Source organism: Lagopus leucura, unplaced genomic scaffold (genome assembly GCF_019238085.1).
Source record: "Lagopus leucura isolate 7727_CA_CO unplaced genomic scaffold, USGS_WTPT01 Super-Scaffold_806, whole genome shotgun sequence".
NCBI classification, from domain to species: Eukaryota; Metazoa; Chordata; class Aves; order Galliformes; family Phasianidae; genus Lagopus; species Lagopus leucura.
This window is the reverse complement of record NW_024962260.1, coordinates 2,689,448-2,703,723: the sequence shown is the minus strand read 5'-3', so window position 1 is coordinate 2,703,723 and position 14,276 is coordinate 2,689,448. Positions and strand designations below refer to the sequence as shown.

The window sequence follows — 14,276 nt, the reverse complement described above, 5'->3', positions numbered from 1 at the left end:
TCACTTTGCAGCACCCATCACATTACAGCACTCATTGCATTGCAGCATCCTTTCCCTTACAGCACCCATCGCATTGCAGCACCCACTCCTCACTGCATCTGGGGGTAACTCAAAGGGGAATGGGTTTTATCTCCAGGCAGGGAGCCTTGGGCATGGTAATGCTTCTTATGCAAAGGGAATCTCCTCAGTGCTATTTTGGGTTTTCAAGAGGAGGGCATGTCTCAAGTAGGTGCTTAGAGTCAAAAAGGCTTTAAAGCTTTCTGTAAAAATCACAAGTCAGAGCTCCCCGTGTGGCTCTGCTGGATTTGTGGGCGCTCGGGCTGAGCAGGACTGGAGACCAGGCAATTTGAAGTCATCAGGCATAAATGTCACCGAGAAAATCGTGTTTGACAGAAAGCAGAGATTTACTACAAATGTCAGCCTGCCATGGGGATTAACTGGGCGCCTTCCAAAAACATTCTTAATAAAATGTTTGGGGATCGGCTCAGGCATCTCCAAACAAGGCTGAGTCAGATGGCTGGATGTGTGGGGTGGGGGTCCCATGTGCCTGAGCACACCCCCGGCCCAGGATGCTGAGCAGCATAGTGGGATTGATCCTGCCCAGCACAGGGCTGGGTGTTCTGGCTCAGCTGGGCACAGAACAGCACTGGGCTCAGCCCCAGGGCTTTACAAGGATATTTGCTTGGGCTGTTGCATGGGACATTGCACAGGCCACTGCACTGGACATTGCGTGGGCCGTTGCATGGATTTTGCATTGGACATTGCACAGGACGTTGCATGAGATACGGCATGAGACATTGCACAGGACATTGCGTGGGACTTTGCATGGGATGTTACATGGGACATGGCATCGGATGTTGCATGGGACTCTGCATGGGATATCCAGAGCCCAGAAGCGGAGGGTTGCTGCCGCCTCAGACCTGGTGCAGACTTCTCCTGCGGGCTCCTCTCCATCCGCGGGGCAGCACTGCTCTCTGCTGGCGGCGGGGACGCGGGGCGGGCGGCTGCCAAACCGAATCGGTTCTGGCACCGAGAAGAGCTTTGCTGGGTTTGGCGCTGCTGCCCAGAACTGCAGCGCTGCGGCCACCGCGGGTGTCACCGCTTGTCTCATGGGGCCGGTGTCGCTCCCCGCGGGGATCTCGGCTGAAATCTGTAAGCTGTGTTCTGCGGGTGTCCTTGGGAGTCCTATGCAGCTCCAAACCTATGGGGGGCCTGGGGTAGCAGGGGAAAGCCTCGGCTCCTTCTCGTTGTGTGCAGCAGGGAGAGTGGTCTGGGGCTGCAGATGGGGCTGCAGATGGTGATGGAGCCAGGGCTGGAGGAGCAGCACTGCAGCTCTGTTCAGAACAGGCATCCCCACAGAACTTCCCAATCCACTGGGGACAGGACAAGCACACAAACAGGATGCATGCAGTGTCAGGCAGAAGGTCACCTCACTGCCCCTTCATTCCACACCCAGCATCCTGCTGGTTCCTTGCTAGGCTGACCGAGCTCTTCTTTCCAGCCTGAACCTCACCAACAGTGACATCCTCACCATTTACGATGGGGACGAGCTCTCTGCCCGCATCCTGGGGCAGTACATCGGCAGCAGCGGCCCCCAGAAGCTCTACTCCTCCAGTCCTGACCTCACCATCCGGTTCCACTCAGACCCTGCTGGGCTCATCTTTGGGAAGGGCCAAGGATTCATCATGAACTACATAGGTAGGGAGAGAGTGGGGTGCTGGGCTCATCCCCAGCCCTGACAGCAGAGTGGGACAACAAGCAGCTGGAGCAGGGTCTGCAGGGGACAGTTTTGCAATTGGGGATGATTGCTGGGCCACAGCTCCTCTCCAGCCCCAGCAAACTCCCTGCAAAACCCACAGCCTGCTGCAGGGCTCTGGCTTGGTTACTTCTGGGGTGACTTCCAAAGGGGCCTCGTTATCCCTGATGCCATCTGCAGACCAGCAGGGCTGCTCACAGAGCCGTGGTGCTCAGGGTGGGATGCACACCCCGCAAGGAGCCTTGTGCACGGGGTGACAGTCAGCACTTGTCCCACAGAGGTGTCTCGCAACGACTCCTGCTCCGACCTCCCCGAGATCCAGAACGGCTGGAAGACCACATCCCACACCGAGCTGGTGAGAGGGGCCAAGATCACCTACCAGTGTGACCCAGGTTATGACATCGTGGGGAGTGACACGCTCACCTGCCAGTGGGACCTGAGCTGGAGCAGCGACCCTCCTTTCTGTGAAAAGAGTGAGTGCCCCAGTGCCCCACTCTGCCCTGAGCAATGTGCTCCGTGCCCCCAGGACCCACCCCACATCCCCTCTTCTCCCCAGTTATGTACTGCACGGACCCAGGAGAGGTGGAGCACTCGACTCGCCTCATCTCTGACCCCGTGCTGCTGGTGGGCACCACCATCCAGTACACCTGCAACCCTGGCTTCGTGCTGGAGGGCAGCTCACTGCTGACCTGCTACAGCCGTGAGACTGGGACACCCATCTGGACCTCACGGCTCCCACATTGTGTCTGTGAGTGCTGCAGCCCTCCCCTACAGCTCAATGACAGCTCAGGAGCTGAACTTCCAGCCTCCTTCCCTTCAGCCCTTGTCTCACCCTGCAATGTGCTCCTTTCCAGCGGAGGAGTCTCTGGCCTGTGACAATCCCGGGCTGCCAGAAAATGGCTACCAAATCCTCTACAAACGCCTCTACCTGCCTGGCGAGTCTCTGACCTTCATGTGCTATGAGGGCTTTGAGCTCATGGGGGAGGTGACCATCAAGTGCATACTGGGACAGCCATCGCACTGGAGTGGGCCACTGCCCATCTGCAAAGGTAGTGCATAGCAGGGCGGGCAGCACCCATTGGGATGGAGAACACTCATTTGGACGGGCAGCATCCATTGGGATGGGCAGCACCTACTGGGGTGGGGAGCATTCATTGGGATGGGCAGCATCCACCACCTCTGGCTGGTGCCACCACTCCAGGCACAGACATCCTACACATTTTCCTGCCCAGTCTGCTCAGCCTCTGTGTGAGCACTTAAAAAGAACAAATGATCATTAAGTGCTGAAAGTGTGCAGCGCATTTTGTGACCAAATGGGATATGGAAAGCCTAGCACAGATTCCTATGGTAGCCTCAGTATGGCTATGTGAATCCACCTGCATGCGAAGCTGTAGCACCCAGTGCACACCCAGCCACCTCCCAGTAACTCTCCATTTCTCTTCCAGTCAATCAGGACAGCTTTGAACACGCTCTGGAAGGTGAGTGACACATTTGCTGGATCAGCCCCTTGCACAACTCCCTGGGGCCAAGCCCCACCTCACCACCACCCCTGCGCTCTAGCCCAGCACCCCCAGGTGCTCCCCAGCCCAAAGCCCACAGCACTGCAGAGACATTGGGACTGAGGCAGGTGCATGCTGCAGGAGCCAGTAGAACCAGCCCACTGCCCCCAGTACCCCCCGTCCCATGTGAGGGACTGGAGGAGCAGAGGCAGAGGGGCAGCAGAATGTGCTGAGAAAAAAGCCAGCATAAGAGGTCATGTCCTTTTAGTAGCAGAAGCTGCTGCAGAGACATCGTTGGAAGGGGGAAATATGGCCTTGGCCATCTTCATCCCGGTGCTGATCATCTCCTTGCTGCTGGGAGGAGCCTACATCTACATCACCAGGTAGGTGGGGTGGCAGAGTTCCAGGGAGCATCACCACGTCCTGCTGGGCTCCAAAGCCCGGCACAGGGCACCCCCTGCTGCCCCCAGCCCCAGGCTGATGGGGGGCACACGGAGGGTCTCGCATTGCTGCAGGGCTGTGCATCTGAGTGACTCTTGCCTTGTCCCCAGGTGCAGGTACTACTCCAGCCTCCGCCTGCCCCTCATGTACTCCCACCCCTACAGCCAGATCACGGTAGAAACGGAGTTTGACAACCCGATTTATGAGACAGGGGTGAGTGCTGCTGTGCCTTCCCTCCCCAGGTGGCCCCCCAGGGTGTCTCTCACCAGTAGAATCATAGAACCATAGAATATCCCAAGTTGGAAGGGATCCATAAGGATCACCTAGTCCAACTCCGGGCTCCACAAATCCAACGAGGTGATCATCCCAAATCGCAGCTGCTGCCCTAAAATGGCTTTTCCTTCTTTCCAGGAAACAAGAGAATACGAAGTTTCGATATAAAGGCAAGAGAGTCTCCAGCTGCAAACTTAATGTGCTCTCATAGAACTTCCTCAGTAACTAATCCAGAGACTATGTGGAGTTTGGTTGGACCCCTGGACCTGCTGTTGTCTTTCCTTTTGCCTCCTTATTGAAGATTTTACTGTTTTCTTCACTGTATTTATTCTATTTAAACTGCGCTAGGTGTGCTGCAGAGCCGCGGGGTCTGCGCCCGGACCCCGGGGGGGGGCAGCAGTGGCACACGGGGACAGAGCTCCATCTCCCCGTCCCCCGGCCACGCACCCACAGAGGGGTTTTGCAGTTCTTCTGTTGTTAAAAATTAAAAGCGCCTCCATTGAAAGAGCCTGCAATTGATTGCTCAGAGCTGACGTAGGCGAGGGTTTGCTGCAGCCACGGCTCTACCCACGGCACGGGTGGCACGGCTGGGGTGAGGGGACTGCTGCTCTCTGCTCCTCTTCAGCGCCATCATCAGCACCAGGGCAGCCCAAGCACTGCTGCAGGCTGCTGTGCCCCTTCGCCCCGCGGTAGTATCTCAGGGTAAGCATGGTCTGGGCCCTGTGGGGGCTGCCACCTGCCTTGGGGTGCTGGGCCACGTGTTCCCAAGCCACTGGAGCCCTCAAGGTTTGCACTTTGCTCACGGGCAAAGCCCACCCAGGCGATGACAAGGAGAGGGGGTGAAGGTGGAGATTTGTTCAGCAGCAGGGCCAGGCTCCAGCTGGAAATGGGAAGCAGAGGGGCAGAATCAGCCCTCAGCAGTGCTCTGACGGAGGCAGACCCCGCAGCAGCTTCATTTTGGGCCTCAGCATCCCCCGTGCTCCTTCACTTTGGGTGCATTCCCCAGAGCTGGGCGGCGGGCTGTGGGTGGGCAGCGATGCCCCACCACGTCCCGGGCAGCTGCTGTCTTCTTTTGTCCTCGTAAAATGGCAACGTAACCACGACAGTGTTGGGGAGTCTGTTTTAGTTTCGGGATGGTTAGTGCATCTCTGCAGTGTACAGCTGAGACTTAGATCGGTTTTGGTTTTTTTTGGTTCGTTTCGGTTTTGGTTTTCTTTTCCTTTAAAAACAACGAATGTGTGTTTGTAATTTGTAAAGGTTAAAGGAAAAAAAAAAAAAAAAAAAAAAAAAAAAAAAAAAAAAAAAAAAAAAAAAAAGTGCCAAAAAATGTACTAAGCATTTCATTTCCCTTCATACATGTCTGTTTTTATAAGAATAATGTGAAAATTGCTGGGATTAAATATTTTTGAACATGATCAAGTACTTCCGTGGGAAGCTGTAGTGTTCGGTGTAACCTTAATACAACTTGTGCTGTGTTTTTAAATGCCTGGAGTCACTCTGCAGCGCTCAGAGCTGCCGAAAGGCAGTGGCATGGCCTCGTTGTGCTGTAGCAATGGGAGTGGGTTGGGGCTGGGCACAGCACTCACCTTGTTGCCTGGTGATGATGCCCCAGGGGCCAGATCCTGCCCTGGTGCAGCCCCGCATTGTCACCAACAGCCTGTGTCCAAGGGACAGAGCAGCGATGGCTCCCTGCAGGGACAAGCTCTGAGCCATAAGCCCACGTGTGGCCGCTCTGTCACAGCCTCGTTGGCTGGCAGCACCCCTGGGACCCTCTGAAACCTCTGCCTTGGGACTCCTGGAACCCTTCTGAAACTCTCTTTGGACCTCTTGGGAATCGTGGGACCTTGCTGAGACCCTTCCTCAGATCCCAATGGGACCTCTGGGAAAGTTAAGACCCCCCCAGGACCCTTCCTTGAGACTTCTGCTACCCTGCAGGAACCTTCCTTGGACTACCAGGACCCCTGGGACCTTGCTGAGGCCCCTTCTGGGATCACACTGGCACATCTGAGAAAGCTGGGACTCCCCTGGAACCCTTCCTTGAGACTCCTGGAACCCTGCAGGGACCTTCCTTGATCTTCAAGGACCTCTGAGCCCTTGCTGAGACCCCCTCTGGGAGCCTGCTGAGTCCTCTAGGAATGCTCCCCATGGGATCCTGCTGGGCGATGTGCAGAAGGGCAGGAGGAGCAGCTGCCTGGGTTCTCTTGCAGGGGAGGGGGATGGAGACACACAGCCCCACGGGCAATGCCCTGTGCTGAGGGATACGAGCCCTCCCATGCATCTGTGCAGCTCCACACGCAGTCAAATGACATCACCACATGCTCTGAAAAACATGCTTTTAAAAAAGGTGATGATGTGCCACGAGCTAATAGCTGCATTTAGTAGCTGTCAGGCTAATGCACGGGAGGGTGAAGGAGCCAAAGCACTGATGCGGAGCGCTCCCCGGGGTGGAAGCTTGGGTTATTTTTGGACGGAGATGGCAAGAGAATGAAAATGAAGAGGGAAAAAAAAAAAAAGAAAAAGAAAAAAAAAAAAGAAAAAGAAAAAGAACCTCGATGCTGCTGCTTCTTCCCGATGACGTAAAGCAGGAGCCAATCTCTGGCCTTCCGCTGTGTGCCACAGCTCGAGCTCCGTCTGGGTGCAGCAGCTGTGCCCTCCCCAGCATCCCTCTGCACAAAGGATGCTCGTAGAGCAGGCAGGGTTCCACGTGGCCATCCCGTGGTCCGGGCCCTTCCCAGAGCACTGGGTATGTTCTCAGCAGGAGCTGAGAGGGTTGGGGCAGCAGGACGTCCTCTCCTCTCCCCCCTCTCAGCTGGGGGAAATCTCCCTCGCAAACTGGTTGCAGCACGAAGAGAAACTAGGGAGGAAAAGGGCAAGTAAGCAGGAAGAAGAAAGTCTGAAGACAAATTGTTTCTTCCCCAACACTTAAGAGTCAGTAAGAGACACCTCCGATGTCCTCTTCTACAGCCGACCCGCTGAGCTAGTCTCTCCCATAGGGCTAAAGTGTGGAAGCGTTCAAGTTCCGTTTAGGAAAGGAACTTTTGGAGAGGAGCTGCGCTGGATGGAGCGGCTGAAAGGTGTGCTCTGCTGGGCAGCACCGACAGCAGTCCCGTTGTCACTTACGGACCGAGAGAGCAGAGCTGGCTGCGGGCCCCGTGTCCCCAGTGGCGCCCAGAACCCAGCACCCCCTGCACCCCAGGCTGCCCGCATCCCGGTCACCCACACCCTCGGGGAGCAGCGGCTCCTGCAGCCCGCCTGCCGCCTCCCCAGCGTCCTGTATCCCTGCAGGGGGCATTCCCTCCTCCCGAGATGCCCACATCCCTGGAGCTTAACACCGTCGCATCTCCGAGCGCCTGCCCTTTTGCTGTGCATGGCACGACCCCTGGGGCCGGGACCCCCATCCCGCCCCCTGCATCCTGACTGCCGCAGCCCCGTCCCCTCGGAACGGCCCCCATCCCCGCCTGCCGCAGCCCCGCCGCTCCCGGTGGCGCGGTGCGGGGGTTGCGGTGCGGGAGCGCGGGGGCGCGGCGAAGGGCGGGGGCGGCCGCAGCGGAGGGCGGGGCCGGGCGGGCGGTGCGTGGCCCGGGGCCCGCAGGCTGTGCCGCCCGGCGCGGTGCCGGCGGGGGCGGCGCGGGCCCCTCCTGCCCGGGCTGCTGGGAGTTGTGGTCCGAGGAGGCGGCGGCGAACGAAGCGGAGCGGCGGCCCCGCACGTCCTCGCACGGCAGCAGCAGCAGGTCGGTGCCGCCGCATCCGGCGCGGGGCGGGCGGGGCCGGGCGCTGCGGGGTCGGGATGCGGGGCCGTTCGGCGCGGGGGATGCAGCCGTACCCGGGGCTCCACGGCGGGTGACACCGCGGGGACGGGTGCCGCCGATGTGACACGGGCGCGCCGCAGCGGGCGATGCCAATTGGGGTGACACCGTCGCAGCGAGCGGCACCGTTGGGGTGGCACCGAGCTGCCTGGCCGCGCTCCAGCTCCGTAGTAGCAGCCCACGGCCGGCCTCGCCCCGGCACTCGCGTGCCCGCAGAGCAGACCGCGATGCCGCCGAGCAGAGGCCATCCCCGCCGCTCAGCCTGGCTGCTGGGGCACGCGGTGTGGGGATCCCGGCCCACAGCCGCCTCTTTCCAGAGCTGCCGGTGCCCTGCGAAGCTGTCAGGATGTAACTTGGTGCTGCATCGGAGCCTCTCTGCTTCATTACGTAACGCCGCTGCTGCCTGGCACGGAGCTCGCATCCACGTCCTGCACAACTTCGGGGCACCGGGGAATTGATGGGCGCTATTCGGCACCGACTGCCGTTTGTTATCAGCTGACGATGCGTGGATCTCAGCTGCGTGCAGTGGAGCTGCGTGCTAAAGCTGCGTGCAGTGGAGCAGGGCATCTCCTGCATCCTGGGTGCCCCTTGGGTTGGGGCACTGCTCTGCCACACACCAGCACAGCCGTGGGGCTGCCTGTGTCAGCACAGGAGTGAGCTGCCGGGCTGCATCCAACCCCATTTCCCAGCCTTTTCCTGGGGAGTCGGGATGGGTGCTAGGTGCTTTTGGTCTCTCATTGTCTGGCTGCCCCATGTGAAGTTCTGCCTGCAGCCCTGGCCGGCAGAGGGGCTGTGCCTATGGTGGAGGCTCCCAAGACTGTCAGACCCCTCTAGGCAGCCTCAGAAGGTCTCTAATGCCAGTCTCCCTGCTTTGTTCTGGAGCTGGATTGCTGCTTTGAATGCCAGTGGCATTATGGGGTCGTGCCACGCTGGGGAACACCCCTGGCATTGGCCCATGGTGATGCTTGGGAAGGAGGGGTGTGCTGGAGAAGCTGGAGGGACTCCAGCCACTGGGGATGGAGGGAAGCTGCCTTAAAATTTCCAGGCAGCTCCAACGTGCCACGTGGACTGCAGGGCCCAGGCAGAGGGTGTGGGGAGGTGTGCATGTCTCTCCCATCTGAGCAGAGCTGTCCCTGACTTTGGGCTGCAGCTGCAGGAAGGCCCCTGCCACTGCTCCACCAGCTGAACCACGTCCCCCTTGCCATCTGTGGGGAAATGCGCATAGATTAAGGAGCTGCAGGACCTCAGCAGAGAAAGAAGGGAAAGGCTGGAGATCTTTCTTACCTGATAAACCCATCCTGCACCTTCAGGTCGGTGCTCCTACAAAGAGACAGAGAAGTGCTGGGATGGAATTTGGACTGGGCACAGGCATCCCATGCATAGCTGCAGGGAGCAGGAGTGTCACCTCATCCCACTCCTGCCCTAAAAGCTCCACCAGCCTGGAGCCTTGCTGGCATCTCTGCTTTGTTCTGCACCTTAGTGAAGCCTGCAGGGATGGGATGTTACGCTGCAATGGGTGCGAGCCCATGGGGCTGTCATAGGGAGCCTGTGGAGAGGGCTGGCTTCAGTGCTGATCGCAACCCCACTGTCTGCAGGGACAGAGTCCTTTAGAAGGAGAGTTGTTTCAGAGCATTTAGATCAAGATGATAACTTGATGAGTAGTGAGATAGGGCTGTTAAGAGCTTGGCCCGTGGCTGCCTTATCAGCTGGATTTCAGGCATGGTAAGGGACTGACAGAGAGGAGAAATTTGGAGGAAGAGCAAAGGAGGAGGTGGGGCAGTGGGAGCGAGGTGGGAGGATGGCTCTGCTGCTTCCCTTGTGGCTGGCATTGAAATCCCTATGGGCGATGCTGCTGGGAGTGAGTGTGGACTTCTTGTGGAACCACCCCGGGCTGCTGGGCCACTGTCCTCTGCCAGCACCCCATAACACCTCTGGGTTTGTCTCTTCAAAGCCCCCCCAGCACTGCATTTCAGGATGAGGTGGGCACGGTGCTGCTGACCCCCGACTCCCGGGAACATGCCGAGCTGGGCCCGGCTGCGGCCCCGCACCCCCATGGCAGTGCTGCATGGAGTGGGTGCCCCTTCAGAGCACCAAGACTGAGCTCCGGGTCCCCCTTGCGCCCTCCACCACCCCACCATGCCTCTGGTGTGGCTGCCGGACTGGAGCTGCTCCCTGGACGGGCTGCGGGATTTCATCGCCGCCGGCATCCAGTCGTTCCGGGACTGCGACGGCGGCGCGCTGCTGGCCGTGGGCTGCCTGCTGCTGCTCTTTGTCTGGTACTGCTACCACGTGGGCCGCGAGCAGCCCCGCGCCTACCCCCCCGTCAACGCCTTGATGCAGGGCGCCGAGGCCAACGGCGTGCAGAACGGCTTCGTCTATTGCCACGCGCCCGAGTGCGCACGCTGCTCGCCCCACGATGGCCTCAACCAGAAGCTCTACCACAACCTGCAGGAGTACGCCAAGCGCTACTCGTGGTCAGGCATGGGCAGGATCCACAAGGGCATCCGTGAGCAGGGCCGCTACCTCAACAGCCGGCCCTCCATCCAGAAGCCGGAGGTGTTCTTCCTGCCCGACCTGCCCACCACCCCCTACTTCTCGCGGGACGCTCAGAAGCACGACGTAGAGGTGCTGGAGCGCAACTTCCAGACCATCCTGTGCGAGTTTGAGAGCCTCTACAAAGCGTTCTCAAACTGCAGCCTCCCGCAAGGATGGAAAATGAACAGCACACCCAGCGGGGAGTGGTTCACCTTCTACCTGGTGAACCAGGGCATGTGCGTGCCCAGGAACTGCAGGAGATGCCCACGGACGTACCGCTTGCTCGGCAGCCTTCGCACCTGCATTGGCAACAATGTATTTGGGAACGCTTGCATCTCCGTGCTGAGCCCGGGCACCGTCATCGCCGAGCACTACGGCCCCACCAACATCCGCATCCGCTGCCACCTGGGTGAGTGCCTGGCGGGTGGGCTTTCTGTGGGCTATCCCTGCTCCAGGGCAGCGTGGAGTGTATCCAAGCTGCTCCCGTCCACCCTGGGGTCAATTCTCACCCCACTGGATGTTGCTGTGCACCCAGAGCGGGGCCAGGTGCCACCCTGATGCCAGACTCAGGGTAGGGACAGGGCCGTGTACCGGTGGCTCTGGGTGTCCCCTCGGTGCTCCCAGCCCTACGGGTGCTGGGAAGAGCCCGTGCAGCACAGATGGAGGCGGGGGAGGCACCGCACGGGCGCTGCTGGCAAACAGTGAGCGTGGCTGCTCTGCCAGCTCCCTTTGGGTGAGCGCTGGCAGTGGCTGCCTTTGCTTAGAAGCGGGAGATGGTCTCAGAGCTGATCAGAGGGTGCTTCAGAGCAGCCAGGGCAGATGCGCTCTGTGGAGGGGCAGAGCACAGAGCAGGCACAGCTCAGCCAGATCTTAGCTGTAGGTGCAGGCAATGTGGGTCCCTCCTTTGTCCTGCTCTCCCCTACATCTCACTCCACCTGCTTCTGGCTGCAACCCGGCAGCCAGGCTGCAGTACTCCCACAGACATCCCCACCTGTTCCAGCTCCTGCTGTGCCCACAGAGTGGTTGCATTTGAGCCAAGTCCCTTCCAGGTCAGCTGCTCTGCAAAGCAGGACAGCACTCTGCTTAGATGAATCTTTCCAGGTGTTTCCCCAGAATCCAGGGGCCACATATATCATCACCAGTCCTGCTTCCCCAGGGCTGCCTGCCTGCATCCAGACCCATCCAGCTGGAGCTACTGCATAGGGAAATGCATTTGGTTTTTGTAGTCTTTGAAACATACATTAGAAACACCCAGCAGCTTTTGTGCTTCTGGCTCTCCTGGGCAGCTGCAGTCCTTGCTATGCTTGCTTGGATTTGGCACAGAACTCCACTCTGCTCATTTGCAGCATTTTTACCATTTGCAGGTCATGGGAGCACTGCTCCTTTCTGCACCTCAGCTGCATCCTCAGGGCAGGTGACTGCTCCAGCTCCAGCTCCAGCTGCTCAAACGCTGCCATGGGTGACATTGCTGCTGCACAAGATGGTGTTAACAGCCCCCAGGGGCCTCTGCCCTGTGCTGAGCTCAGCATCTGCTGCTCCTGCTCCCTGCGGGGAAGCAGCCCCTTGACACCCCTCAGTCTCTTCTTTGCCCACAGTAAGCAGCATGGAACTCACTGCTCATGTTTTGGGACTGCTCCCTGCAGGAACTGACTCACCTTTGTTCTCTGTTTGTGCCCAAAGGTCTGAAGACCCCCAGCAACTGCGAGCTGGTGGTGGGGGGTGAGCCGCAGTGCTGGGCTGAGGGTCGCTGCCTGCTCTTTGATGACTCCTTCCTGCACACCGCCTTTCATGAAGGTAAGCACGGGGCTGAGGGCTGCAGTCCCCTCCTCCCCCAGTTCTACCCCAGCTTCCTCCCTGTTTCCTGGGACTCCAGCCCCAGAACTGCAGGGGCTGCCCCTCCAGCAGACAACTTGCGCATCCTGTGGCAGCATAGTGCTGCAAGAGGGTGTAGGGTTGGCTTTGCTGCCTTGGTGCCTGCTGGAGGCTGTTTTGCTTTGCCTCTCCTGCCTTAGCCAGTATTAGTTGCCAATGGCACGGAAGAACGAAGCAGAGCTGCTTCATGCAAAGAAGCAGGTGGGAGAACAAAAGCTGTTGCTCCCACATATTCCCTGCTATAGAATTAGGAAACGCAGCTTATTTCAGAGCCACGGGGATGGGCAAGGGCAGAATAGCACAGCAGCAGCTCTGAGCCACAGCTGCAAGGATGGCACTCAGCACCACACCTGCTGCCCTGCTGTGTGTGACTGCAAAAAAGCAGCGCAGGGGCCCTGCAGGGAGCACCCTGCCCTGTGAGCAGGAGGCATAAGGCAGCAATGTACAGGCGGTGCTCATTGGAGGTGCACTGTGCTGGGCTGCACGCAGCAACCTCGCCAAGCACCTCAATGCTGCCAGCAGGGCACGGAGCAGTGCCTCACCCTCTACCTCATCCCACCCAGGTCCACCAGAGGAGGGTCCCCGTGTGGTCTTCATGGTGGACCTGTGGCATCCCAACGTGGCAGCTGCCGAGCGCCAGGCACTGGATTTCATCTTTGCCCCAGGACGCTGAGATCACCGCCGCGCTGTCAGGGTGAGGGCACCACAGCTCCAGCACCGCCTGTGGACGCTGCCCAGGGCAGAGGCTTCCTCACAGTGCCGGGGTCTCCTCCTGTGGGTCTTGTAAATGGAACCTTCGACGTGTATCTGCGGCATCTCTCTCCTTCCATCAAGGCTTCAGGGATTATTTTCCACCATGGCGGTGCATTGCCTTCTCTCCGTGGTTAGATGCAGTCCCACTCCCATCCGTGTTATGTTGCTCGTGTTTTGCAGTGTTCAGAAGTAGAGTTACAAGGGTGTTTGTTTGAATGTAATAATGTAAAGTTTCCTGTGGTCACCAAAAGGACAACGCTCACATGCCCAAGACAGCAAAGCGGGGTGAAGTGCTGCCCCTGCCCAGCTTGCAGCCCCCATGCTGACAGATGGATGGACAGACAGAGGGCAGAGGGCTGCAGTGGCACCACAATGGGACAGCACCCCATGGGATGGTACCGTGATGCCCGCTGGCTTGGCTTCCCATCGCCCAGGCAGCACACCCACCCTGCTGAAGGGACGGTGCACGGCCAGCCCTGCTCTGTAACCTCACCTGAGGTGTTACCAATGCCTAAGTGTCCTCCCTGCTTTACCTGCAACCCTTGGTTCTCACAAGTCGAAGCCGGGATGCCCGCAGGGGCAGGTGGCAGTTCAGAGGGACTCTGGTTTGCCGCAGAGAGGGCAGAGAGGAGTGGCAGCCAGCCCTCCTGCTGCTGCTCATCCCTATCCCACAGCCAGGGCTGGGATGCAGTGCCCACGCAGCTGAGAGCACAGCAAAGGTTTCCAGGCTCAGCATCACCCTCCTCCCAGCCCTTCCTAGGGACACAACTGCACTCGAGAACGATTTCTTTACAGATTTTTCAGATTGCAAGATAAGGCAGAGATTTCAAATACATCCGAGATATTTTTTACACCTGTCTTGTTACAGAATATCTGAAGTGCATGATTTCTACACGCATTGATTATATGGAAAGAGGCTCTGAGGAAGCAGGCTGGCTTGGTAACTGTCTGACAGTTTGGTAACATTCCTACAGTGGATAAGTAAAGATTATCAATAAACCGTTGTGCTGAAAACAGACCAGACTCTGCCTGCTTGTGTAACTGTTCCAGGGTAAAGCAAAACACAGAGGATCTGGATCTTTTCCTGAGCTGGCCCCAGCAGCTCAGCTCGCTGTAAGGAACAAAGCATTGGAAATAACAGGAGCTGCAGAGTGGGAGGAGGTGATGGGCTGAGGCTGAACTGACATGCAGCGAGTGAGAGCACAGCCCCAGCCTCCTGCCCGTGCTATTAGGAAGCACGATGGGCAGCTGCCTGGCAGCTCCCTGCATTGATCCCAGCCCTCAGGTCCCTGCTGCCCTGCGAAGCTGGACCGCTGACCCCCACCTGCCATCAGCACTGCC

General features: G+C 58.7%; 2 protein-coding genes across 2 annotated transcripts in view; both read left to right on the top strand.

Annotated features, from left to right (window-relative positions):
* The window catches only part of SEZ6L (seizure related 6 homolog like), a 26,408-nt gene extending 21,164 nt beyond the window's left edge, over nucleotides 1-5,244 (top strand). Inside the window, 8 exon segments of the mRNA XM_042865890.1 lie at nucleotides 1,502-1,698; nucleotides 2,035-2,229; nucleotides 2,313-2,504; nucleotides 2,611-2,805; nucleotides 3,202-3,234; nucleotides 3,524-3,638; nucleotides 3,807-3,909; nucleotides 4,108-5,244. Of these exon segments, the coding sequence (XP_042721824.1) occupies nucleotides 1,502-1,698; nucleotides 2,035-2,229; nucleotides 2,313-2,504; nucleotides 2,611-2,805; nucleotides 3,202-3,234; nucleotides 3,524-3,638; nucleotides 3,807-3,909; nucleotides 4,108-4,137 (1,060 nt within the window). The 3' untranslated portion in view covers nucleotides 4,138-5,244.
* A 2,408-nt stretch (nucleotides 5,245-7,652) lies between these two features.
* Nucleotides 7,653-13,949, top strand: ASPHD2 (aspartate beta-hydroxylase domain containing 2). Its single transcript, XM_042865782.1, has 4 exons — nucleotides 7,653-7,700; nucleotides 9,727-10,719; nucleotides 11,991-12,104; nucleotides 12,746-13,949. Exons 2-4 carry the CDS (start codon nucleotides 9,912-9,914, stop codon nucleotides 12,853-12,855), a joined length of 1,032 nt encoding a protein of 343 aa, XP_042721716.1. The 5' UTR covers nucleotides 7,653-7,700; nucleotides 9,727-9,911; the 3' UTR covers nucleotides 12,856-13,949.
* The last annotated feature ends 327 nt before the right edge of the window (nucleotides 13,950-14,276 follow it).